The 26,163-nt window shown below is 44.7% G+C and overlaps 1 protein-coding gene and 1 long non-coding RNA gene across 3 annotated transcripts; both read right to left on the bottom strand.

The window, feature by feature from the left end:
* Positions 1-256: 256 nt before the first annotated feature.
* Positions 257-1,732, bottom strand: LOC146752369 (rho GTPase-activating protein 32-like). The gene is made up of 3 exons (XM_085531994.1): positions 1,609-1,732; positions 1,266-1,411; positions 257-936 (listed from the first exon to the last, which is right to left on the bottom strand). Exons 1-3 carry the CDS (start codon positions 1,632-1,634, stop codon positions 860-862), a joined length of 249 nt encoding a protein of 82 aa, XP_085388120.1. The 5' UTR covers positions 1,635-1,732; the 3' UTR covers positions 257-859.
* Positions 1,733-5,805: 4,073 nt separating this feature from the next.
* LOC146752368 (uncharacterized) lies at positions 5,806-9,230 on the bottom strand. Of its 2 annotated transcripts, none has more exons than XR_014940648.1 (3): positions 8,960-9,230; positions 8,064-8,253; positions 5,806-5,933 (listed from the first exon to the last, which is right to left on the bottom strand). It is a non-coding gene; the product is annotated as an uncharacterized LOC146752368 (long non-coding RNA). The 2 variants fall into 2 exon arrangements; XR_014940649.1 differs by lacking the exon at positions 8,960-9,230 and adding an exon at positions 8,380-8,816.
* Positions 9,231-26,163: the final 16,933 nt, after the last annotated feature.

The raw sequence follows: 26,163 nt of genomic DNA, 5'->3' as shown, positions 1-26,163 counted from the left end.
AGAATTTCCTCGTAGTCACTGACAGACATCCTGAATGTGCAAGAACTGAAGATCCTCCAAGCACGTGCAATGAGGAAGTGCCAGCAGTGTTCACATCCTACTTAGGACATATTCTAAGAGGCAGAAGGGACACTCGTGGCAGATCCAGCAATGCTCATCTTCTCACCAACGTGCATCCCCCTCTCACCCAGCAACAACAAAACACAGTGCATGAAGCTGGCTTCACTTAGGTTAACAATATGGAACATCCCTCAGGGCTTTGTGCCACAGAGCAGTAGCAGGGCTGGACTACAGCTTGAGGAAGCAGTGGAAGCCTTTCCCTGTATGGTTACAGTGTCCCTGCACGCATCCCACAGCCAGAGCATTGCAAGCTGAGCTGCCTTGATGTTTCTTGTACTCATCCCAATCTCTGCGAATGAAAACTCAGAATTCAGTCAAGGCGTTGATTGAGCACGAGCGTGCCTTTATTCAATAGGAAAAAGGAGGGGGTGTGAGGTCTGGAGGAAAGAGGGGACTCATTCTCTGTTGTCTGACGAGAGTGTCTCAGAAGTCGTGCTGTTGCCCGGAGCCTGGGACTCTTGGCCTGATTCTACCTCCCCCTCCAAGATGTTTGGCTTCTCCTCTGTAATGCTGACCTGAGCCTGCATGGTTGTGCTGCTGTCGGGGCACTCGTGCTGTGCTTGGGCTGGGCTGTCCTCGAAAGGCACTCGGTTCAGGCTGGTGCCTGAGGAGTCTGGCAGGCTCAGGTCAGCAGCTTCAGCAGGTATGGGATGAACGAGAGCTTCAACGATGATGGCATTCTTCTCTTTATAACTGATGTTATACGGAAGGCTTTCATCTGAACTGCAGCATCCTGTGCTTAGTAACAGTTCTTCATTGATGGAATCACAGGAAGCTGCATCGTAACATGCCCGGTGTCTTGGAGATATACAAAGGCTCGGGTCACAAAGGAAGGAGTAGATGCACAGCAGTTAGTGTCAAGGTTTCACAAGATGAATCATGAAACAGGTTCTTGACATTTGGCTATGCAGTGATGGTGGGCAGAAGCAAATAGGCTTCTAGCAACAGTGTCACTGCCTTGAAAGTGATCCTCGTGCAGGTCCAGCTCTTGTGTTGACAAGAGACTCATTTGGGAAAGACAGGAGTCAACTGAAGATGTCAGGCACAGGCTTGAATGCCAGAAGGATGTACAAGCCCACTGAAAGCATGAATTCTACCTGTGTTGCTGACAAGCAGTGTTTTGAAAGCTGGATTTGCATGCTTACCTGCCAGGACCAAGACTTCAGCTTCAGAGGGCTCCCTGGCACTGCTCTGCAGTTGGCGTTTGGCCACAGGGGAAGGTTTGCCCAGGCAGAAGCAGGAACGCCAACTGCAAGCTGCTGACTCTGCCCTCTTACTGGGAGAACTCATTCTGCAGAGAAAACAGAGCATGCTGTCAGTCATGGTGCAGGGTGAGGGAAGAGCTGCACCGAACCCTTGCCAATAGTTGCCTGTTCCTGTCAATGCCTGGTTTCTGCTGAAACACAGCTTAGAAAAGCGCTCTGTTTCAAACAGCAAAGGATGCTTCCATTCCTACAGCTCAGCCCTCAAGTCCTGTTGGCTAAATACCTCTCAATGATGTCAAGCAGGGACATGGATCCCGAGAATGTTGGAGGCTCCGGCTGCTTCGCTCTCCTGGGGCAGGCCTTCAACGGGCAACGAAGGCAGGAGATGAACTTGCCCCGTTTCTTTGGCTCTGCGCAACAAAACAAAAAAACAAGTTCATTTCAAGCTTGGCTCGGTTGGACGAGGCCAAGTGCAACGCATTCAACAGAACACGTAACAACAGAAAGCATGTTCCCAACAAGGACACACAAGAACGGATTTTCCCCATCCCTGGAGGTGCCCAAGGAGCTTAATGCAGTTCTCTTTCTAAGCTTGCTCAACTCGGGCATTAATGAACCCCCTGAAAGCCACGTTCCGACCCCATTTTACTAACCCGCATTGTCAAATGTAAAATACGCACCTGGCTTTGGCAATGAATGTAGGATGGACTCGGGCAGTTTTCCCCTGATGAGTTCCACGCACTCACCAGGGAAAAAACCAACCTGTAATAAGAACAAAAAGACAGGTGGGCATTAGCCCAAGCCCAGAGCCAAAGGGAAGGTCCTCTGACACCGACACAGGGCAACTGTTTGCATCCAGAAGCCATCCTGTGCAGGCAGAGCAGCTCCAACCGGAGATTCTAGACACTACTGAAGCTGTGCTCTCTAGTCAAAAATGTGTGCCTACCTCAAAGCCACGCTTGCCTCTCCACCAGGGGCTCATCTCCTTTGGTGGCATATCAACAATGCACACGATGTCTCCAACCTGCAAAAGATTGAAACATCAATCCCAGCTTCAGCACAGCTAAAACAAAAGCCTTCTTCTACGACACAAAATATGAGAGTATTGCCGAGGCGTTCACACTCTATACTAATTCTGTGCACAACAACAAGGAACGCCTGGAACTGCTTACCTCCAGAGAGAGCTCATCCGGCCCCTGGGCGACGTGGCTCCTAATAACATGGGCTGCCGCAATCGCTGGTACGTTTAAAGATGACATAGCACGCACCAGCTGCGGCTTCCGCATGTTATCAGCCTGCAAAACAGAGCACAGGCCGTGGTCAGGAGCTGAGGACAAATCAGGAGGATTTCAAGGTGAGGAGCACATCTGCAGAGAAAGCTGCAGCAAATGCGCTCTATCCTTATCAGGAGCACTTGAGAAGGAGCTGCACGTCTCATCACAGTTATTTCCCTTCCTGGTGTGCATTGCCAGGCCATGCAAAGATGCATCTCTCTCTACCCAGACTCATCAGCAATGGCACTGGCGCAGACAGCTGGCCAGGCCCTTTTTGGCCCATTCTTTCCTGCAGGAGAGTACATCTGTAGCTCCTTCTAATGGTTCAACACAGGGAACAAAGACCGGCCAGAGCTTCATACTGTACCTCCGTCACCGCCACCTCAGGCTCACGGCTGATCTCACTGCACGCAGCACCCATAACAGCAAGTGTGAAGAGCTGGAACAGAGCAGAAACACACTTCTGTTTTCTCTATTCACACAGCACAGTATGGACAGACTTCTTCAGAACTACATTCACATACCATGTGGCAAAACCATGTGGGGGGACAAATCATGGCACGTACCTGGCAGTGAGATCACCTCAAGCTATCTGCAGCAGTTGTCGCTTTGCTTGGATGGAATGAGAGCAAAAGCTGCAGCGAGGCAGTGGGCGGAGGGTGAGGAGAGGAGAGAGAAAGAGCAGGTCAGTGAGCAGGGCTAAGACATCCATGGAATAACACACACAGCACAACCGTCCCATCCACTAGCTGCAAGACATGCTGAGTCTCAGGCTACGTGATGCCTGTCCGCCCAGCAACTTTACAATGCTTCCACTACTGAGCAAAGACAATGGAAGAAGCACGGGACAGGTGCCAACTTTACTGATACCCCCTTTGGAACGTGTGTACCGGGGAAAATTACGTCTGATGGTCAAGAGTAAGCAATACGGTGCTGTGAGCTCCGACAGCCAGCAGTTCTCAACACCTCACTGCCCACCCATCCATCCCACGTCAGCTCAACTTACCTACAAGCTGCTGCGCACGACGGTGAGAAGAAAAAGGCACTAACTGACAACACTAACACACAACACTAACACACAACACTAACACACAACACTAACACACAACACTAACACACAACACTAACACACAACACTAACACACAACACTAACACACAACACTAACACACAACACTAACACACAACACTAACACACAACACTAACACACAACACTAACACACAACACTAACACACAACACTAACACACAACACTAACACACAACACTAACACACAACACTAACACACAACACTAACACACAACACTAACACACAACACTAACACACAACACTAACACACAACACTAACACACAACACTAACACACAACACTAACACACAACACTAACACACAACACTAACACACAACACTAACACACAACACTAACACACAACACTAACACACAACACTAACACACAACACTAACACACAACACTAACACACAACACTAACACACAACACTAACACACAACACTAACACACAACACTAACACACAACACTAACACACAACACTAACACACAACACTAACACACAACACTAACACACAACACTAACACACAACACTAACACACAACACTAACACACAACACTAACACACAACACTAACACACAACACTAACACACAACACTAACACACAACACTAACACACAACACTAACACACAACACTAACACACAACACTAACACACAACACTAACACACAACACTAACACACAACACTAACACACAACACTAACACACAACACTAACACACAACACTAACACACAACACTAACACACAACACTAACACACAACACTAACACACAACACTAACACACAACACTAACACACAACACTAACACACAACACTAACACACAACACTAACACACAACACTAACACACAACACTAACACACAACACTAACACACAACACTAACTGACAACACTAACTGACAACACTAACACACAACACTAACTGACAACACTAACAGACAACACTAACAGACAACACTAACACACAACACTAACACACAACACTAACTGACAACACTAACTGACAACACTAACTGACAACACTAACACTAACTGACAACACTAACACTAACTGACAACACTAACACTAACTGACAACACTAACACTAACTGACAACACTAACACTAACTGACAACACTAACACTAACTGACAACACTAACACTAACTGACAACACTAACACTAACTGACAACACTAACACTAACTGACAACACTAACACTAACTGACAACACTAACACTAACTGACAACACTAACACTAACTGACAACACTAACACTAACTGACAACACTAACACTAACTGACAACACTAACACTAACTGACAACACTAACACTAACTGACAACACTAACACTAACTGACAACACTAACACTAACTGACAACACTAACACTAACTGACAACACTAACACTAACTGACAACACTAACACTAACTGACAACACTAACACTAACTGACAACACTAACACTAACTGACAACACTAACACTAACTGACAACACTAACACTAACTGACAACACTAACACTAACTGACAACACACAACACTAACTAACTAATGAAGATCCACCCATGTCTGTGTTCCTCTCTGCTCCATCTCTGGGTCAAAAAAAACACAGACAGAGATGATTACAAGATCCTTTGTGCAGATGAAAGCACAGAGTGCACACGAATTCTCTTTAGCAAGAACTACTACTTGAGAATGCATAGAATCCACACATAAATTTACTTTCTCTTTAACCCTTTTTCCTTTGTACATGATTCCACTATTTATACCCTCAATTAATGATTCATACTGCACATGATGTTATGATGTAGAATATTGACAGTAACAGCACAAAACTATGACAGAATCCACAGACAGTTTTTTGAGAGGTAGTATGAAAGATGAACAGAAAGGAAATAGATTCATTAAAATAACCTTGTTAATCCTCTCCCCGTCAAAAAAGGAAGACTTCTGGGCACTGTTACCAGCAGCTCCTAGAACACCTTGCACCACAAACTGCGGCACATACATTTTCTTCCCACAGGTCCCTCACCTCCCTCATTAGTGTCAGATTCACTCAGGTTAAAATACATGGATCAGAACAGCCATTCAGTTCTGCTTAGGCAGGATCCCACCGCCGGGATGCCTCCCACTCCCATTCCCTGCTTTTCCCAGCACCAGTTGGGGAAAGGAACAGCAACTGACATCACCTACCCAGACTTCTGCAGGGCCTTCCATTTGGTCTCACATCACAGCGAGAAGCAGGAGAGCTCTCGTGGTACAAGAGAGTGGTGGGCTGGAGAAATAAAGGCTGCCTCTAAGATGGTGCTTCAAACAACATGTGGAACTGGACATGAGACATGAAAGACAGGGCTACATGCCCCAAAAGGGGGGAAGTTCCAGTTGCTGCAAGCCATCGAGGTAACCAATAGAGGGGCCCTGACTACAGCCTGGGCGGGGAAAGGGACAATAGAGTATACTGGGCTGTGTGGATTAGGTGGCCTGGCACATCTCAACCACAGAAATATAAAGCCTTGGTGGACACTGGCGCACAATGCACCCTAATGCCCTCAAGTCACCAAGGGACACAACCAATATAGATCCATGGAGTGACTGGGGGTTCCCAAGAATTGACTATGTTGGAGGCCGAAATAAGCCTCAATGGTAAAAACTGGCAAAAACACCCTACTGTGACTGGTCCAGAGGCTCCATGTATTTTGGGTATTGATGACCTTAGGATGAGATATTTTAAGGATCCCAAGGGCTATCGATGGGCCTTTGGGATAGCTGCTGTTAACACAAACTGTGTTAAGCAGCTGTCAGCTTTACCTGGTCTGTCAGATGATCCTTCTGCTGTGGGGTTGCTCCAGGTAAAAGACCAAGTGGTACCAATTGCCACCAAAGTGGTACAAGACAGCAGTTCCGCACCAATAGGGACTCATTGCTCCTCATTCACAAGCTAATTCGCCAATTAGAGAATCAGGGATTGATTAGCAAAACTCACTCGCCTTTTAACAGCCCCATATGGCCAGTGCGTAAAGCCAATGGAGAATGGAGGCTGACGCTGGATTACCGTGGCCTGAATGAATTCACACCTCCATTGAGTGCTGCTGTACCAGACATGATAGAACTCCAGTATGAACTGGAGTCAAAAGAAGCAAGGTGGTTTGCCATCATTGACATTGCTAATGCCTACTTTTCCATCCCATTGGCTGCAAAATGTAGGTCACAGTTTGCTTTTACCTGGAGAGCTGTTCAGTATACCTGGAACTGTTTACCTCAAGGGTGGAAGCACAGCCCAACCATTTCCATTGATTGATCCAAGCTGTCTTGGAACAGGGTAATGCTCCCGAACACTTGCAGTATATTGATGATATTGTCGTGTGGGGCCATACAGCAGCAGAGGTTTTCAAGAAAGGAAAACAGATAATCCAAATTCTTTTGCAAGCTGGTTTTCCCATTAAGCGCAGCAAGGTGAAGGGGCCTGCCCAGGAAATCCAGTTTTTAGGTGTAAAACGGCAAGATGGGCATCGACACATCCCAGCAGATGTGACTGACAAAATCACTGCTATGTCTCCGCCCACCAACAAGACAGAGACCCAATCTTTTCTGGGAGTAGTGGGCTTTTGGAGAATGCATGTCCCAAACTACAGCCACATAGTGAGCCCCCTCTATCAGGTAACGTGGAAGAAGAATAATTTCTCATGGGGTCCTAAGCAGCAGCAGGCTTTTGAGCAGATAAAACAAGAGATAGCCCATGCCGTGGCCTTGGGGCCAGTACGGACGGGACAGGATGTGAAAAACATAATCTACACTGCTGCTGGAGAAAAAGGTCCCACTTGGAGTTTGTGGCAAAGAGCTTCAGGAGAGACCCAAGGCCGACCCCTGGGATTTTGGAGTCGAGCATATAAAGGGTCTGAGGAGCGCTATGCTTAAACTGAGAAGGAGATCTTAGCCGTGTATGAGGGGGTTCGGGCTGCTTCTGAAGTAGCTGGGACTGAGGTTCAGCTCCTTCTAGCACCTCGCTTGCCTGTGGCCCCCCTGTCACGAACACAGGTAAATTTTTGTTTAAACCGTGACAACTACCCAGAATGCTGCATCAGGGAATTTTTGCCTAGAACTTTAGAGAACTATTTTTAACTCAGAAAGGTCAGAGATAGAAAGTTCACACTGATTTCTGGGTCACCAGCCTCACCGTACATCAGCATTTTTGGTTTTTAAATTATACATAAAGTTCTCAATGGCACTGCTCTAGTTGGTAGTTCTTTCCCTTTCCATGCAGCTCGCTCTGTGCATGGCTTGTGAACCGCTATTCAGGCCAGACAGCTGCAGCCCCAAAGACCTGCCATAAATGTACAAATTCTACCAGGATAATGTCTTGGGAGTGGAGAAACAGGATGCGCAGTCATATGGCTCTCACACATACCTTGTACAACCAGCTTGGCTCTGGACTGGGCATCACCAATGTCACAGGTGTACATGTCACTGTCACTTTTCTCCAGATTTCTTATGCTCAGCTGCAGGTCTCGTCCTTTCTGTGCCATCTCGTATTTCCTGCCAGGCCTGAGCTCAGCAATGCCTTTCCTCCATATGACGGTGTATGAGCATTTCTCGCACTGAAATGAAAAAATTGTAGTTCCACTTTCTTCAGTTTTCAGATCTGAAAGTTCCTTGATAAAGTAATTAGGTTTTTCTGGAAGGAAAAGAGGGGGATGAGGGTGTGGGACAAAGGGATTTGTTACCCGAACAAGTCTCAAGCATACAGAGGTGTCCTGAATCTCCTTTGCCCTCACTTCTAGAACATCACATAGAGATGCAAAGAATCTAAGAAGTCCACAGAGTCCACCCATTTACATAGGTTTGATAATTCCAGTAGATATCTGGAAAGTTCAATACCATTATACATGCGCTGGTAGGATCTCATCTGATAAACTGCATATAGTTTTGATTACACATATTCAATATAGACTAATTCAGATTGCCATCTTTTCTTGGCTCACTAACAACCAAGATCATAGAACCATAGAATGATCACAGAATCATAGAGTGGCCTGAGTAGGAAAGGACCTCAAAGAGTATCTAGTTTTAAACCCCCTGTCAAGGGGCCACCAACCACCAGACCAGGCTGCCCAGATCCACATCACACTGGAGAATCATTCGGTTTCCAGATTATTTTAAGGAAAAGATTTTAATCCATCGTATTTACTGAAAACTAAGAATTGATCCTGCTCAAGGAAACAGAAGAGAAAAACATCACCCACAGGCTGCAGATATTTACCTTGACTTCTCTACATGCCATCCCCAGTGTGCTTTTCAACTCACCTTGCACAGTGACCCTGGCTTTTGTTATGGAGTCCTCTGTCTCACAGGGGTACTCCCCACTGTCCTTGGCAGTAGAGTCATGGATGATCAGAATGGCCCCAGTTCCTTCCCTCCTGCTGCAAGTCGTACTTCTGGCTTTTTCTGATTGCTTTGCCATCCTTGTACCACCTGATGTTCAAATCCGGCTTTGACAGCTCACAGCTCAGGCTGATGTCCTGCCCTGCTGCTGCTGTCTTATCCTCCAGCTGTTTTGAAACCTCAGTAGGTTTTCCTGGAAGAAAACATTGCTTTTTGAGTAACATACACTTAGGGTAGGATGCCTCTCTCAAAATACATGCATCTACATGCTGGAGATAAGTTAGAGAGGCACTTGCAACAGACGCCATCCTACAGCCAGCAGTAATCTGCAAAGTACAGACAATAGAATTCCAGGCAGCACTTATTCTCTCTTAAATCTACCCAATTGTGGATGATGAACCATGTCTGAAAACTGCCTCTCTCTTCTCTCCACTCATCACACTGGGAGCCTCGGATGATGCTCTCAGATGCACATGCTCTAGATAGGAATTTGTTGTACAGCTAGATGATGTGAAGGCCATCCCTTCAGCTTATACTTAGAGGATATTTGCTCCCACAGTTCCCTCAACAGATCATTCCTGATTTACTGTTAATGGAACAAGCTGTAGTGAGATGCCCATTTCCAACACTACCCCAGTGCTTTGGGTAGTTCTCACATTTGTGTAAAATGTTTTGTCCTTTTACTTATTTTTAAGAGAAATTCTCAGTGCTTTGAGTTTCAAGTAGAAGGTTGCTATTCACTTTAACCATATTATGAGTTAGCTCTCACGACAATCTTATCAGAAGACAGTTGAAGGAATCAGACCCCAGAATCTCTCCCATCTCATTACCTTTCACAGACAGAGAGGCTTTGGAGGTTAGACCAAGGGCAGTAAAAATGACTTCCCCAGCGTCAGTAGGAGTCACACTTTTGATAAGGAGAGTATATTTCCGACTCACGTTAGAAGCTTTAAATCGCCCACCATTTTTCACTCTGCTTCCATTCAGTGTCCAGTTGAACTCATCAATGCTTTCATGGGACAGAATGCATTCAAAAGTACAATCTTCTCCCTCCTGGATTTCAGTGGTTTTCAGCCGTTTGGTAATGCCACTATTCAGCTCTGGAAGGTAAGAGACACGTTAGTATGAGGTTTATATGGAGAAAAGGCATTTGTGACTGACATGAGTAGCAGTACTGGTGTTTTAACTTAGGATTTGCAGAACATGGCTGCATTCCTTACTGATGTATTCTCTAAGACATTCTCCACTCAGAATTACCAGAAAGCTATAAAAAAAAAAAAAGAGACATGAATCTCTTGTCTTTGCTCTGGAAGAACTACAATTAGAGCAGCTCAGTCCATGGAGCAGAATGAAGATTCAATGAGCTACAGAGGGAACAACCTAACAGAGAGGACAACTCTAGGATGCTGCGTGAGAAAAAGGGTTTTGCCTACGACAAGAAATTAAATGTTTCTATTAGCTAATTTGTTACCATCCTACCCCTACTGGTGTTCAAACCATTTCTCCATTTTAGGGATGTTTAGAAAGGAAATATTTCCAGGACATTCTTGATGTGTTTGGTGATTTTCATGGCAAAATGAGATACATTTACATCAAAAGCAATGGGAATTTTCCAGACATCACTGCGCTAAATTGCAGTAATACACTTCTATTGTAGAAACTATTAAGGCTCACGGGGGAATAGGTGTAAGACATAGTGACCACACTGAATGCGCTTTCAGCACTCCTTTACTTTCCACAGTACTTAACCTGAACGCCGACCTTTGATTTGGCAACATCACGGACAATATCACAGGTATAGAAACCTGCATCTGACTTCTCGAAGTCATGGATAAGGGGATATAGGGTCTTCCCAGACTGTACCAGCTCATACTTGTTGCCAGAAGTGAGCACAACACCGTCCTTCTTCCACACTGGTTTGACCTTCTCTTTAGAGACTTCACATTCCAATTTAATCACACCCCGCTCCTCACCAAAAACATCATCCAAGGACTTCATGAAGACAGCAGGCTTCTCTGCAATTAAAAGGGCAAAACAGAACAATGTGATACAGTAGTTGAGACATTTCCAGTTGCTTTCAGATTTTTAAAGAGGGATAAATAAATCTTTACCAGCACTGACGACACCAATATAGAACCTAAAGCGGTTTCATGTGTGTTGACTGAATGCACTTTATGGAATTCTGAACTAATCAGTAGGAGAATACAGGGAACAGGAGGGACAGCCTGCATTGCTGTGGGTGGGACTGATATCATATGAAGTAATTGGGATGCAGCTCTTCTAAAGCTGGAGAGCTGGCATTGCCCTCACACGGAGCACAGCTCATACAGCAGGCCACAGGATTAAGAGGATAAGATGCTGAACACTTTTGATTTTCCTGTTTTATTGACTCCTTTTATCTATCTTCTATTTCACACATCAGATGTTTATACTGGGGAAAAAACTTCCACCAAATGCAAAAGAAAGGAGAAAGAGGAAATCCTTCAAACTCTGAGCGCATAGAGTAAAAGAACTTAATTGCTGGGGAGAGCAGATTAGAATCACAGTACCCTTAGAATTGGAAGAGACCCTTAAAGGCCATCTAGCCCAGCTCCCCTGCAATAAACAGGGACATTCACAGCTAGATCAGGTTGCTCACAGCCTGGTCATTAGTCATCCCAGAGGCAAAACACACACTGAATGATCTCTCCCTGCAGTCATAAATCCTTGGAGACAACAGCATTGACACTGCATGTTACTGAAGCAGTAAAAGAAACTGCTCTTGTAACTCTCCTTGTGCTAAATAAAATGATGATAAAAAGCAATGGAATGCTTTGGCAGGACACCAAAACCATCCTCCTTCGTTGATATCTGCTGCAATGGAACCTTCCACTGGAAGAAAGCCTCTGATGACTTGTCACCCCAGAGAGGTCAGCTTTAGAAGCAGGACTGCTGCACAATAGAATGAACTGGAGCTCCTTAGCATCTCTTACATCCAGGAGGGCTGTGATCAGACCCACCTATCACCTTCAGGTGCGCTTTCTGACACCTTGTCTGACTTCACTGTCACTGTGCCAGCATCCTCAGGCTTAACCTGCTTCATTGTCAGTGTGCAGCAATTGCCAACGTTCTTGATGTCATTGTAATTGTTGGTGTAAAGGAGACTGCCATTCAGGAACCATTCCACGTCCTCGTCATCATGGGACAGCTCGCAGGAGAAGACAGCAGAGCTCTCTTCAATTTCTACATCCTGCAGGTTACTTCTACATTGCGGGCTGTGAGGAAACAAGGTGAACTGTTACCACTGTTACTATAAATCATACTGGGATGTGTTAGAATGGTTGGACTAGATGATCTTTGTGTAATCTTCTCAGTGAAGATTATACATTTATAAAGTTAGCAGGAGAGAACGGCAGAAATCAACCCCAAGAAGAAAAATCTGAGGTGAAATAGGACATGGAAGAGGCCACCCTCCCTGCTCATATCTTCAGCTGTCAGCGTGGCCTCAGTCTCTGCAATTCCTGCCTTGCACTTGTACACACCAGCATCATCGGGCTTCAGCTTCAGAATCTTGAGCTCTGCTGAATGCTTATCCCTCTTGATCTTGTACTTCTCAGAGGGCTTGATGAGTGTGTGGCCTTTGAACCATTTCACAACCTTTGGAGAAGGCCTGAAGTCACAGGACAGGATGACAGAATGATGTTCCAAAGCTGTCTTGTCCTCCAACTTCCTGGTGATTTCTATATGGTAATCTGCAAAGCAGGGGTGGAAGAGAAGAAAGGATGAGGACAATTGGAAGAAGAGGAAAGTCTCTTGCATCTATTCCATTCCAATTAATGTCATGTTCACAATGGTTCTTTGAACAACTCTAAAGATAAAACAAACGATTGTCTATAGGGAATGCCATTGACTACATTTCTATAAAGTAATACTGTATATTATCTACCAAATGCAAGGTCCAGCTCTTGTTCTGTGCTTATTAAATTGCTCCCAATTGTTGAGGCTTTTATTCAAATAAGAGTGAGTTGAAAATATAACAAGTACTTTAGGGTGTGAATGGAGACTCTTACGCTGGGGACAACAGCAGATAAAAAGCCTGCAAGTTTCTTTCAGATGAAATCAATAACAAACTGCATCAAATTTAGGTGCTACCAAACTTAACCTTGTCTAGTTCAGAAATACAATTAATTTCACCTGATTTGACTTCTTTGGTATAGCCAAGGACAAAACCTCAGCTCTGTAGATCTGAATAGTTAGCACATCACAGCTATTCAAACAGATCTTTGCACAGTGCAGTGTTTTCAAAGCCTGGATATGTTACCTCTGACAAGCAGATTGGCTGTGGATTTGGATTTGCCAATTGAGAACTGAATGGTGCTTGTCATATCAGTGGTGGTTATCGCTATGGCAAGCTGGTGGATGGTGCCTTCTTGCTGCATAATCAAGTTTCTGCCAGCCTGTAAGACTTCCCCACGTAGATACCACTTGGGAGGTTTCACAGAAGGAATGGATATCTCGCATTCAAATTTGGCTTTTTCAGGCTCAGTCACATCCTCATCACACAGCTCCTTTACTAGATTAATGGATTGCTCTTTAAGAAGGATGGAACAAGAGAAAGCAGAGATTTAGAAGGAATGTAAAAAACCCTTACATTATCACCCCACTTACTCACGTCAGCATTACTGCACATGAACACTACACCTATCAGCTCAGAGTGCCTTGAAACATCATTAAAAAATAATAGAAAGAAAAGAATGTTGTTAAGAAGTCAGACAATAAGATCGACAACCTGAAAAGAGCCCAGATCTTCTGATTCCCAGTCCAACATCTAAATCAAACCATGACCTTCCCATCCCAATATCAAACTCCTCGCATTACGAAATGGAAAAGAGGTTCATTGAAACACGGACATTGATAATTACTTTGGTTAAATACAGCAACTTAGCTCTGAACAACAAGTTTTCACCTAGTAAAGGTCTCTGTAGCTCAAATGTAATGACTCTACTTAGGAGAACTTCATTTTCCAGGAAGTTCTTGCCCTTATAATTGTAACAGTGGCAAAGCTGGGGACTGAACTCTTGAGTAGTGTGCTAACTCAAATGTCTCCCTTTTCTTTATCACACTTAACATCATATATATACCCTGACATTGTATATATTAAAAAAAAACCAAAACCCTGTGTTCTTTTCAAACAGCAAGAGAAAATGAAGAAAAGGTCAAGCTATGTTTTTTATCCCTCAACGTTCAAACACAAATCTGAAGTCTAAACGTAGAAAATCAACCTCCTAAGAAAATAATCCATCTTACTTTGCAAAAGTAAATTCCAAAAGAGAAGCTGGATGTTTTGTGGGCAGAAAGGTAGGTAGGTAGGAGTTTTTATTTCTGTGAAAGGCCCTGGTGGTGTTTAACTTCCTTGACATTAAAGCAAAGGATGTTAGCTCGTTTATAACATAAGATAATTTAATCAAAATCATCATCAGAAGCATAATTACCTTTAACTGTAAGATGGGCACAAGATTCACGAGATTCTGCCTTTTCTGCTACAGATTTTATTTCTGCTGCATCCTTGACTTGGACGCGTGTGTAAGTCAGCGAGTAGGTCTTTCCTGAAGCAGAGAACCACAGAGTCACTAAGGCTGGAAAAGACCACTAAGGTCATCTAGTCCAGCCACCAACTCATCCCTACCAAACTGTGCTCTTGAGAGCAAACCCACAACTACACTTGGCTTCCTTGAGCAAAGAGCTCTGAGGCACATGGCCAGGCTGAGCATCATCCATCTGGTTTCACAGCATCACTGCCTGTTCTCTCATGTCAATGAAACCACCCATTCCCCCATGTCCACATCCCCACCAAAGTGTAATCTAAACATGGCTTCTACAAGGACTGACCGAATGTGGCCGTCGTCACCTTCAAAGTACCTGATACAGAAGGATCACACTCACTGTCAGACAAAACCTCTTTGGAGAGGTGAACTGACTGCCCTGTTCACCCCCACGTTGGAAATAACTGCACTCATTTCCTACCTGCTCCTGGCAGTGTGGGATGGTGGGATAGCATCACACTTCCCACACTAAGCTTCCCACCTGTCACTTGTTCCACCTAAACCTCAGTCCCAAAACAAAAGGGGAACTCCCTTCCGAACCCTCTTCACTTCATTTCAGATGTCTTATATGCTTGATCTCCAACCCACCCCCCACTCAGGAGAAAGATCCCCCTCTTACACCCTACCATCTTGCTGCATTCTAATGTTGTCATCAGCCTTCAGCTTGTTGTCATCTTTGTACCACTGGGTCTGAACCTCATCATGTGAAATCTCACAGACAAAAGATGCACTCCCATATTCATTCACTTCCACATCTTCCAGTGGTTTAACAATCTTGATATCTCCAGCTGTGAAATACTAGAGATATATTTGTCAGGGTATTTCCAGAACTGAGTGCAGCATCTTTTCCTTACACATATTTGCATAGAAAATAAGTAGGATTATGTTTTATTCTAAACCATCATCCATTCCTGAGTCATTTCTCTCTTCAACACAGTCAATGCATTATTGCCCTTGAAATTAAAGATAGACTTACTAGCTACAATGGAGCTCCCTGCAAACAGTTTTCATGGAAACCAGAATCTCATTTATTCTAAAACCTTTCAAGCAAAATTAAGGGTAGAAAAACAATAGAACTGACTGAATCTTTAAGGTCATTTAGTTCCAGTCCCCCTGCTATAGGCAGGGACACCTCCCTCCACACCAACTCTTCTCCTCAGGGTCGAGGCTTCTCTCAAATCATTCTCCTCTAAGCCTGTGCTTGGGATTGCCCTGACCCAGGTGCAGGGCCTTGTACTTGGCCACACTCAAGTTCATGAGGCTGCCAAGGGCCCACCTCTCCAGCCTGTCCAGGTCCCTCTGGGTAGCATCCCTTCCCTCTAGCACATCAACAGCACCGCTCAGCTTGGTGTCATCTGCAAACTTGCTGAGGGTTCATTTGATTCCACTCTCCATGTTGCCTACAAAAATGTTAAATAACACTGGTCCCAACACCACCCTCCATCTGGACACTGAGCTATTGACTGCAGCTCTCTGAGTGTGACCATCCAGACAGTTCCCTATCCTGCAACTGGTCCATCCATCAAAACCATTTTTCTCCACTTTGGTGACCAGGATGTCATGCAGGATGGGATCAAATGCTCTGCACAGGTCCATGTAGATGATGTCAGTTGCTCTCCCATTATCCACTGATGCAGTTACTCCATCATGAAAGGCCACCAAGTTTGTCAGGCATGGCTTGACCTTGAGGAAGCCCTATTGGTTACCACCATCACCTCATCTTTATTTTCCAAACTATGCCAAGGAGAACTAGACAGAACTCTACAATGTCGTGTCACTACAAACCTGTCTGAACCATTGGCTTCTCTGCATGCTCATCACTAGTCTCTCCTTAGCTTGTGTGCCCACAATGTATGGGGAATGTCAGCCACAAATCTTACCTAGGGGACATCTTTGCTTCAAAGTCCCTTGAACATCACACAATCCCTTTTAACTCTCTAGGTCTGCACTTATTAATGTCAGAATCAGACCATATTTCTGTGCTGCTATTTCCCTTTCCTTCTGAAGGGCCTGGATACAACTTGGATTAACCAGAGGAGCAGAGTTCCTGCATAAAACAGCCTGTACTGAAACAGCAACCCAACCTGGTTGCAGACTGAGAGAGAAAATGAGAGTTCACCGCCTGTGAATAATGAGACTTCTCTTATTTCCCTGGGAAGTAATGCCCACTTTTTTACTTTGACAGAGCTCCTTCCCATCCTAGAAGGGAAAATATCAAGTCAAATCTACATTAGTCCTTCCATCTCTGCACTGGGCAAAGGCAGCCTTCAAATCTATGCTTAATTCACCCAATTCCCTAGAATTAATGGAACTGTACTTACTGGAACATATGCTGACGCTTAAGCACAGTGCAGTGTTTTCAACATGTAGGAATGGCTATAGAACACGCATAAATTCTGGCTGACATATGACAGCTTAAAGCACTGTGGAGGACTGTTAACAAGCCCGTTTGGACATCACCTTGAATAAATGATGTTATACCCAAGTAAGGGAAGGAACAGCTGAGCACCGGGGAGGTACACAAAGGGCCAGAGCAAATTCTCACACTGTCAGGTGCAAAGAAAACTGAGATTTCACCCTAAAACCCAGTTCAAAACAAGGCTACAAAATCCTGGCTGAGAATTTCTGAATGCTCACCAGTTGTTTCCAGCTCGAAGGTCATCTTCTGGCCAGCAGCCTCACAGATGTATTCTCCAGCATCTTTCTTCTCCAGCTGCTCCACAACCAGACGCCGTGTTTTGCCCACAGATTCCATTCTGAACTTTCTGGAGGAGGCAAGCAGTCTTCCATCCTTGTACCATTTTACTCCAGTTGGATCCTGTGCTACTTCACAGCTGAGGGAAGCACTTGCTGCCAGGGCAGCACTCACCTCTTTCTGCACCTGCTCCTGGTTTATAAACACAGGTTTTGGCTCTGAGGGAAGAAAAGAAAAACAGAAGGACTGAAATGAGACCATCTTGCAGGTTTGTATGTACAGGTTGGAACAGGTTTAGGTTATCACTTGTGCCCAAACTAATAGCCTTCACTAGAGAATATCAGCTCTTCTGTTGAAACTAAGTGTCAAATCTAGGCAAGAAAGAACCTAGGAACTGAAGGAACCAAGAGGGTCCTTGAACACCAGTCCCATGGTTGCAAGTCACTATGCAAACATATTGAACCCAAAAGAACATCTGTCCTGCAGGCAACCAAAACCTGAGTTCCTTTTGCTTAAGACCCACTGTGAAACATCAAAACACATAAACATGTGATAGTCAAACCACTGGCTGCCTTTTCATGACCCAGAACAGTACTCCTGGCTTCCTGAACAGACTCCTCATGGCCTCTACCATTGCCACAACTGTGACTGTCAAAGGCACAAAGGAAATATGCTCACCAACGCAGTCCTTTGTTCTTTGTGTGTGATTTGCAGATATCTATCTTACTTTGAGCTCTGGCAATAGTCAGCTCTACCAGGTCTCTTACTGGGAGTAGCAGACTCACCTATCCAGATGCAGCCTCCAACATAAAGGCATAGTAAAAAGGCAGTGTACTACTAGGAGAAGTTCCTGCTTCTCCTGCCACGAAAGGCTGCACGTAGAACATGCACTCCAGCCTCACTGCACATACTTATCTTAGTCAAATGTTTCGGTGAACAAGAATTACAGTTTGGGATCTCAGGCACAGGAGAGATTTGAATAATATCTTGAATATTGCTTCCACTGTACATATATCAGTAATTATTATTCTACAGACAGACTGAAACAGGTCTTTGTGCCATACTAAATCCAAATACTTGCTACAAACCCAGGCAATCAAGTATAGGGGAAAAACCTCAGCACAGACTACTGCAACTGGATCACTGTATAATAGAAACTAGATTTTACTTTACTGATCTCTGCTGTATTTCAGACAACACCTGTCTTACCTGTGACATGAATCTTGAAGGTGAGTTTCTGGCCACCAGCCTCACAGCTGTACTCCCCTGCATCTTTCTTCTCCACCTGGCTCACCACCAGCCAACACTGTTTGCCCTCTGACTCAGCCTTGAACTTCTTGCACCAGGTGATCAGTTTCCCCTCCTTGTACCACTTCACCTCCGTCTTCTCCTGGGCCACCTCGCAGCTCAGTGTGGCATTTTCGGTTGGTGCAGCCTTCACCTCCTTCTGCACCTTCTCCTTGTTGAAAAAAGCATCTTCTGCTTCTGGAATTGAAGGCAAATGGGCACATTTAAGACATGAATCTTTTCTACACAGCCTTCCCCAAATGCCCAAATTAGTCTTTGGACTGTACCGTTGAGGACAGCTTTCCCACTCACATTTCCTGACAGTGCTATGAACTTGTATTGGCAGTAACTATGCTGGTACTAACAAGGATAGCAATTACAAGCAAAATGGTAGAAATACAGAAGATATAAGGAAAAGCGAACTCACCAGAGCTGAGACAATCCTCCCTGGCAAGCGATCTCCACGAGATGCTGCCTCAGTGAGGGTCAGCCCTTAAATGAGGTCTCAGAGGAGGTGGAGTTGAACTCCACCCCTCCAGGGAGCACAGCTACATAACTTTCACCTGTGCTCCCACAGCTGACCCCACACTTGCCTCAGCTGATCAATCAGTGGTTCACATTGTGATCTCCCATACAGAACTGAATGCCAACATCTGAACTATATCAATTGCCAGTGAAGAACTTCCTCCCTGCCAGACCAAAACAGTTTAGATAGCCCTAAACTTGTTTTCATTTCCACCAGTATCATGTTCCAAAATCTTCAAAAATTAAAAAACACCCCTTTCCCCACTGTCCAGCAGCACACCAGCATACGCAGTCATTGAAAAGTCTGTTTCATACAAGGGGACAGGCATTAAATTGTCCAAACAAGCTGACAGCTGTAAGTTGCTTTGCCAGCAAAAGCCAGGTGAGGGTCAAGATTAAATTCTGTTTGTGATTAAGTCATAGTGAGGAAATGTATTTTTCTCACCTACTTATTTCTGAAAACAATTCTAATATCTCCTGAGTTTTCAGAGGCAGTAATAAAATGGTTTCCCCTATGGAATCATAGAATGGTTTGGGTATAGAAGGAAGCTTTAAAGATCATCCAGTCCAACCTCTTGCCGTGGTCAGGGACATCATTCACTAAATGAGGCTGCCCAGGGTCCCCATCCAGCCTGCCCTTGGACACTCCAATGATGAGTCACCCACAACCTGCACTGGACAATCTGTTCCAGTGTATCACCACCCTCATCATAAAGAACTTTTCTCATGTCCAAACTGAGTCTACCCTCTTCACTTTTGAAACCATTGCCCTTTGTTATGTTGCTATAGACCCTGGTAAAAAGCCTTTTTCCACTTTCTTATCAGACTCTCCTAATAAATGAACGCCTGTCTTCCTCCATTTCTGGAAAGAAAAGCACCAGCTTGAAGCCTTTCTATTTTTAAGCATTTCTTTTGTACCTGCTATAGAGAAGAAAACAAAAGAAAATACGGGAAAACCTTTTTAGTTGCAGGTTTCTTTAATTTAATAGAAACCACCAATGCTGCCGTCTAGCATTGTGACCAAATGCTGTCTCTGAGACTATTTAGGAAGAAGCATTTGCAGGGGTGTGCTTGTGCCATGAAGATACCTTTAATATTCTTTAATTTCCCCTGTAATTATTGACTTCTCATTTTGCTATCATTGCATCTACTTGAGATCCCCAGGGAAATTCCCGAATTATTTCCAGCCTGTCTTAAGCTGAGGCTACCCAAGTCCTCTGTGTTCATAGCTTCAGAAGGCAAACAGGAATGTACACAAATTAAACAGAATTTAAGCACCGTCTACATCACTGAATGCTGGGGTTGAATGTGTCAAACCACTTAACTTTCCCCTCCTTCTTTGCTGGGGGGTTCAATACAGTCAAAACAATTTCTCTCACCTGTGACATCAATCTTGAAGGTGAGTTTCTGGCCAGCAGCCTCGCAGCTGTACTCCCCTGCATCTTTCTTCTCCACCTGGCTCACCACCAGCCGACGCTGTTTGCCCTCTGACTCCACCTTGAACTTCTTGCTCCAGGTGATCAGTTTCCCCTCCTTGTACCACTTCACCTCCGTCTTCTCCTGGGTCACCTCGCAGCTCAGCGTGGCATTTTGAGTCAGTACAGCCTTCACCTCCTTCTACACCTTCTGCTTGTTGATAAAGGCATCCTCTGCTTCTGGAACTGGAAAACACTGGGTAAAATATACATTACATATGAACAACTTGTGACTGGAAGACATTAAAAGTTGCTTCTATGTTGTATTGGACCATTTCCTGGAGCAACACTGCTTCACAGTGTTTATCACACATTATAATGCATCCTCAGCACAGTCCCTATGGTCATCCCATCCCTCTGGGTAGTCTTTACTATCAGCTAGGACTCCTAATTTTCAGATTTCTTTTAATGAAGACAATGACAGATCTTCATCTGTGTGTCTTTTTGATATTGCTCCACTCTGCACTGGATATCAGCCAAGTACAGCTCAATTATGAAGACCTCAAAATCAGGAAACCATAGAAATTTAAGAGCAGAAAACCATCTTTTGACTCTACCCTATGGTAATGATATAGCCCTTAATATTGTGAATACTTGGCCTACATTAGGTTTTGTAGCTCGGTTTTATGCATAAAGCATGGTTTTCTACTCTCAGCAACCCCTGATTCTTCAGAGAACTGGCTGAGGTCATCTCCTCTTAATACCTAACACATATAGAAGAAAGTGTTTAAAGCCCACCTTACCCTTTGTGTCAACAAATGGAGTTAGCATCAGAAAGATAGCAAGTATAATTAGTTAGGCATACACACTTCAGTTAAGGGGATTCAGTTAATCACTTTGCTAAGTGGGATCGATTGATACATTGAATCTTTTATTGATTACTTTAATGACTGTTTTATCTGATTCTCCTTTTACCAACAACTGGTTGCTGAGAGCGTTCATGCTAGCTCCTATTTGAGGCGTGGGAGAACAGATAAACCCTAAATAAATGGGCTTCCATTTCTATTCCATGGTTTGCCCTACAAAAGGCTGTAGAAGTGCAGAATATTTCTGACGCACTTACATCATGGACTTCTCTAGTGCTAGCCAGCTTCTAACAGCAGAGCAATTTTGAATAAGCTTCCTATGCTTGTTTGGGTCCCAGGAAAGATCCCAGGGTCCTGATGTTGATACCAAGACAGAGGCTCCAAGCATGAATGCAGGACTAGCAGGTGTGAGGGGGATTGACATTGCCTTTTATTTGCAGTGGAGACATGGAAGACCACTCATTCAGATCATTCATGCAAGCATATTCAGGCATACCCAGCTCAGGTGACCGGGAAGGCTCCTGCTCCCCAGCAGTCATGGCAAACCCTTCCATGACCTGTCCCCTATCTCCTTCCTCCCCGCTGTCACTCTGTGAAGCCTTCTGCTGCCATCCCTTTCCCTTCCTTCATGACTTTCTCCTCTGCATGCTGTCTGAATTCTGAGTGGCAGCAGCTGCCCAGGAGGGTAAGTTCAGCTCAAGTTCCTGTGCTGCTGACCGTTGCAGTATGTGCAATCCCAGGATTCACACCACAGCTCTACCACCAGCACTGCAGTCCACTGAAGGCGAGGGAGCAGGGCAGCAAGCCAATGCAAGAATGCAGTTGATACACTCTACATTTGATCTCCCTGCTTGTATTGACTGTAGAAGCATCATTCTCTCCGCCCATCTTCAACAGCCCCTGTTCTGACTGATGATTTTCAGGGAAGGTTCAAGTTGGATGTTAAGAAAAACTTCTTCTGAAGAGGAATGGTGATGTGGTGGCACAGCTTTGCAGGGAGGTGGTGGGGTCACCATCCCTGGGAGTGTTCAATAACCATGGAGATGTGGCACTGAGGGACGTGGGCAGTGTGCATGGTGGGATGGGTTGAGGCTGGATGTGGGGATCTTTGTGGTCTTTTCCAACCACAATGATTTGATGAAGATCAGAAGGCTTGCTTATTAGCAAGACAACAAACATGGCCTAGACCAACCAGGTGATGCAAAACTTCTCACAAATGCAATGGAGCTTTGGCCCACTTCAAATAAGGATTTCAGCGTGCACCACAAATACTGAGATAATGAGATGGCAGAATCAGCCCTTTTTAGTCTAGTTTTCTATAGGTTTCCAAGGTGTGCAGCACTTGTTTCTTTTAAGCAAGAAGGTCTAATCTGCATCCCATAATGCTCAACACTCAGCACCTAACATTCAACATGTCCTTAAAATGGGATTGTTCTGTGCTACCAGTGGAACCCTGGGGTAGAGGAACCCTGAAAATCTTTCTGAGTGCAATGGTAAGAGGAGAAATTAAGACTCAGGAAGCCATTGCACTTTGGGAGAAGCTAGTAAGATGAGGATTTCTGTAGTGAAAGAGCCAACCACTCCAAGAGTACTCATAATCCCTCCTGACTTTCACACCACATCATTTTGCAGTGAGTGCTGGACTTGCACGTCATGTTACGGTGGTAAACATGAGAAATACAGCAACGGTAGCTAGGCAAGCACTCTCCACGTATGGCAGAGGAGGAAGTATTACATTACCCTGTGCAGCCATGAGCTCATCCGGTCTGAAAGAGAACAGAAAACCTTTGGTTTCTGAGGCAAACAGCTAATAATAGCCCTCAGCTAGCAAAATTCAAGTGTAAAAGCACTACATTGCTGGGTTTTCTCCCTACGCCTCTGCAATAAGATGTGGGCTGGCTTTGGCTGCTGAGGATTAACTTGGTTGATTCCAGCTGTTGCCATAGTCTTTCTGTAATCGTTCATATTTCATTTTCTCTGACAGATACCTCCCAAATCTACCCTTTCTGTAATCCACTATTTGCTGAAACTGCCAGTTTCCTGAGCCAAAAGCATGAGCTACACAACTCACGGAACAGATCCAAAGGCCCCAGAATCACATCCACATGGTGTGGGAAACGTAAAAGCTGATAGTTTAGAGTCTACACCACAGGCAGCAGCAAAACTGTCTACTACAGGAGCAGAGATATATTGCACACCAGGGACTGAAGGAGCAGAATGCCCCAAGATGGAGAGAGCAAAGACTGCAACCTTTACAAGGGAACAGAACGCAAGCTATGCCCTGCAAGGACACCAGGTCTGCGTGAGCAGAAAGGCAGTAGACTCCCAGTACAGTTGCTCCTCCACATAGCTGATAAAATGCCAAACCTTGACCAGGATTAAGCTCCAATGTGTTCACTGCCATAAGAAAGAAGAGGAGAAAACAGATTCCCTGTCCCGATCAGCTCAGAATACAAGACGAGAACTGTAAAGTTAACAGAGAACAAGTTGACTTATGAGCAAAAACCAGTAGAGTGCAGCTACAAATAAAACAGAAGACAAACCCTCGTCATCAGCCAGCTCACTAATGGTCACTCAGAATGCAGCTGATGTGCCCATGGCTATCTGGAGTCTAAGTTAAAATTTACTGGATCTTGTGCAAAATATACTGACACCAGAGCAATCTCTACTGCAGCTGGAGTGAGAGATCTGCCTCTGTTCTAAACCCTCAGACTAATGAGAAACGTACAATTAGAAAGGTATCAATGGATTCATGACTGGTCATTACATTTACAGAACATGGAATGAATGGTTGTCAACGTGGGATTCAACAAGCCAAAGGCAAGTGCAATGCCTCTGACTAAAAGTTCTTAGGACACCAACAACCAAACCTTCTCAGTGCAGCCACAGTAGAGATCTGTAACTACTACTGTTGAAATATCAACTGGTAGAGCAGTGTTGCACATTGTACAAATCACAGTTGGACATCCATGGACAGCTGATGATAAAGTAGTCGTAGGGGAAGAGCTGGATGAAACACTGTTAAAAACAAATAATCATTTTAGCTGCACGTTTGTAAGCATTTCTTTTCATCCTCCCCAAAACAGTTTCATGGCAGAATCAAGACACATTCACACAGATGTTTCCACAGCCAGACTATGGAATAATCAAAGAATATCAACCAAAATGTGTTTCCTACCAGTTACATGAATCTTGAAGGTGAGTTTCTGGCCAGCAGCCTCGCAGCTGTACTCCCCTGCACCTTTCTTCTCCACCTGGCTCACCACCAGCCGACGCTGTTTGCCCTCTGACTGCACCTTGAACTTCTTGCTCGAGGTGATCAGTTTCCCCTCCTTGTACCACTTCACCTCCGTCTTCTCCTGGGCCACCTCGCAGCTCAGCGTGGCATTTTGAGTCAGTACAGCCTTCACCTCCTTTTGTACCTTGTCCTTGTTTGTAAACACGTCTTCTTTCTCTGCAGGGACATCACAACAGTCACACCGTTTTGCTGTAGTCTGCTGCAGAGCTAACTCCAGTTCCCCGTTTTCACTATACTTGCCCTTCACAGGGAGCATCGTGATGCCTCATTAAGACAGGAAAATACTTTCCCCTCTATTTTGCCTTGGGAAATGATAAGCATATCATTTCATTTCATATGATATCATATCATATCACAAAGCTAAACATTTCGCAGTCTGATAGCAGATTTGGACATGAGATTTAGAACACCTGCATGCACTGCTGAACCTCCTCCCTTATCTTTTTTTCTTCTCATGTCTCTCTACATTTCCAGTAAATCAGAAGGGAACGGCCCTCTAGAACAGGTTGCCCAAGGAGACTGTGGATGCTCCATCCCTGCAGGCATTCAAGGCCAGGCTGGATGTGGTTCTGGGCAGCCTGGGCAGCTGGTTGGCAACCCTGCACATAGGAGGGGTTTGGAACTGGATGACAACTGTGGGGCTTTGCAACCCAGGCCATTTATGAGTCTGATTATTTGCATTTTCCACCTCATTGTGTCATTCAAATTTTGTAACCAGATCTCTTCAAACACCTCCCATTTTCTCACTCCTTGCATGCCTGGTGTGCTCTTGCACTGTAACCCTGCAGACACCAGATGACTACAAGAGCTGCACAAGTTACCCTCCTTGCCTATGGTTTGTTGCAGTAATTCATTCCTGGATGGAAAAGCACATGTAGAAAAGTGTTGCTATGACACTAGATGACAAAGAAAGCCCTATAGCCAAAATGTTTTGCACCAGAGAGGCTGTCAGTTGATCCTCCAAATGCAAGACACACCAAATGAAGCGTTCCTTTATCTCTGGGATTTCAAGCATTTTCTCACCTCTGACTTTCACCTGGAATGTTGCTTTGTCATCTTTTGTTTCACAGCTGTAGCTCCCTTGGTCTTTCAGGGTCACATTTTTGACCATGAGCTTGCGGTGCGTCCCCTGGGAGATGATGCTTGTCCTCTGGTCCTGCTTCACCTCTGTTTGATCTTTCTTCCATATGAAAGCTCCGCTTGCAGCTGACACCTCACACACCTGCTCCAGGTCTTCAGAAGGACTGACTGATATTTCTGGAGTCGTTTTGGGCTTGTTGACCGAATTAATGGCTTCATCTGAAGAAAAAAAGAGAAAGTGGTTTACATCCTGACTCAGGCTTATTCAGCACAGCATGAAGATACAGTTAGAACTGATTGTAATGTCTCTGCTCATTACATTTGGGTGATTGAGTTTCACCTCTGGAGGTACTCACATACAAACGTGTGCTTGATTCT

This window comes from Coturnix japonica, unplaced genomic scaffold (assembly GCF_054131305.1).
Source record: "Coturnix japonica strain WE unplaced genomic scaffold, WE-NBRP24 Scf046, whole genome shotgun sequence".
NCBI classification, from domain to species: Eukaryota; Metazoa; Chordata; class Aves; order Galliformes; family Phasianidae; genus Coturnix; species Coturnix japonica.
This window is presented reverse-complemented; position numbering and strand designations above follow the sequence as displayed.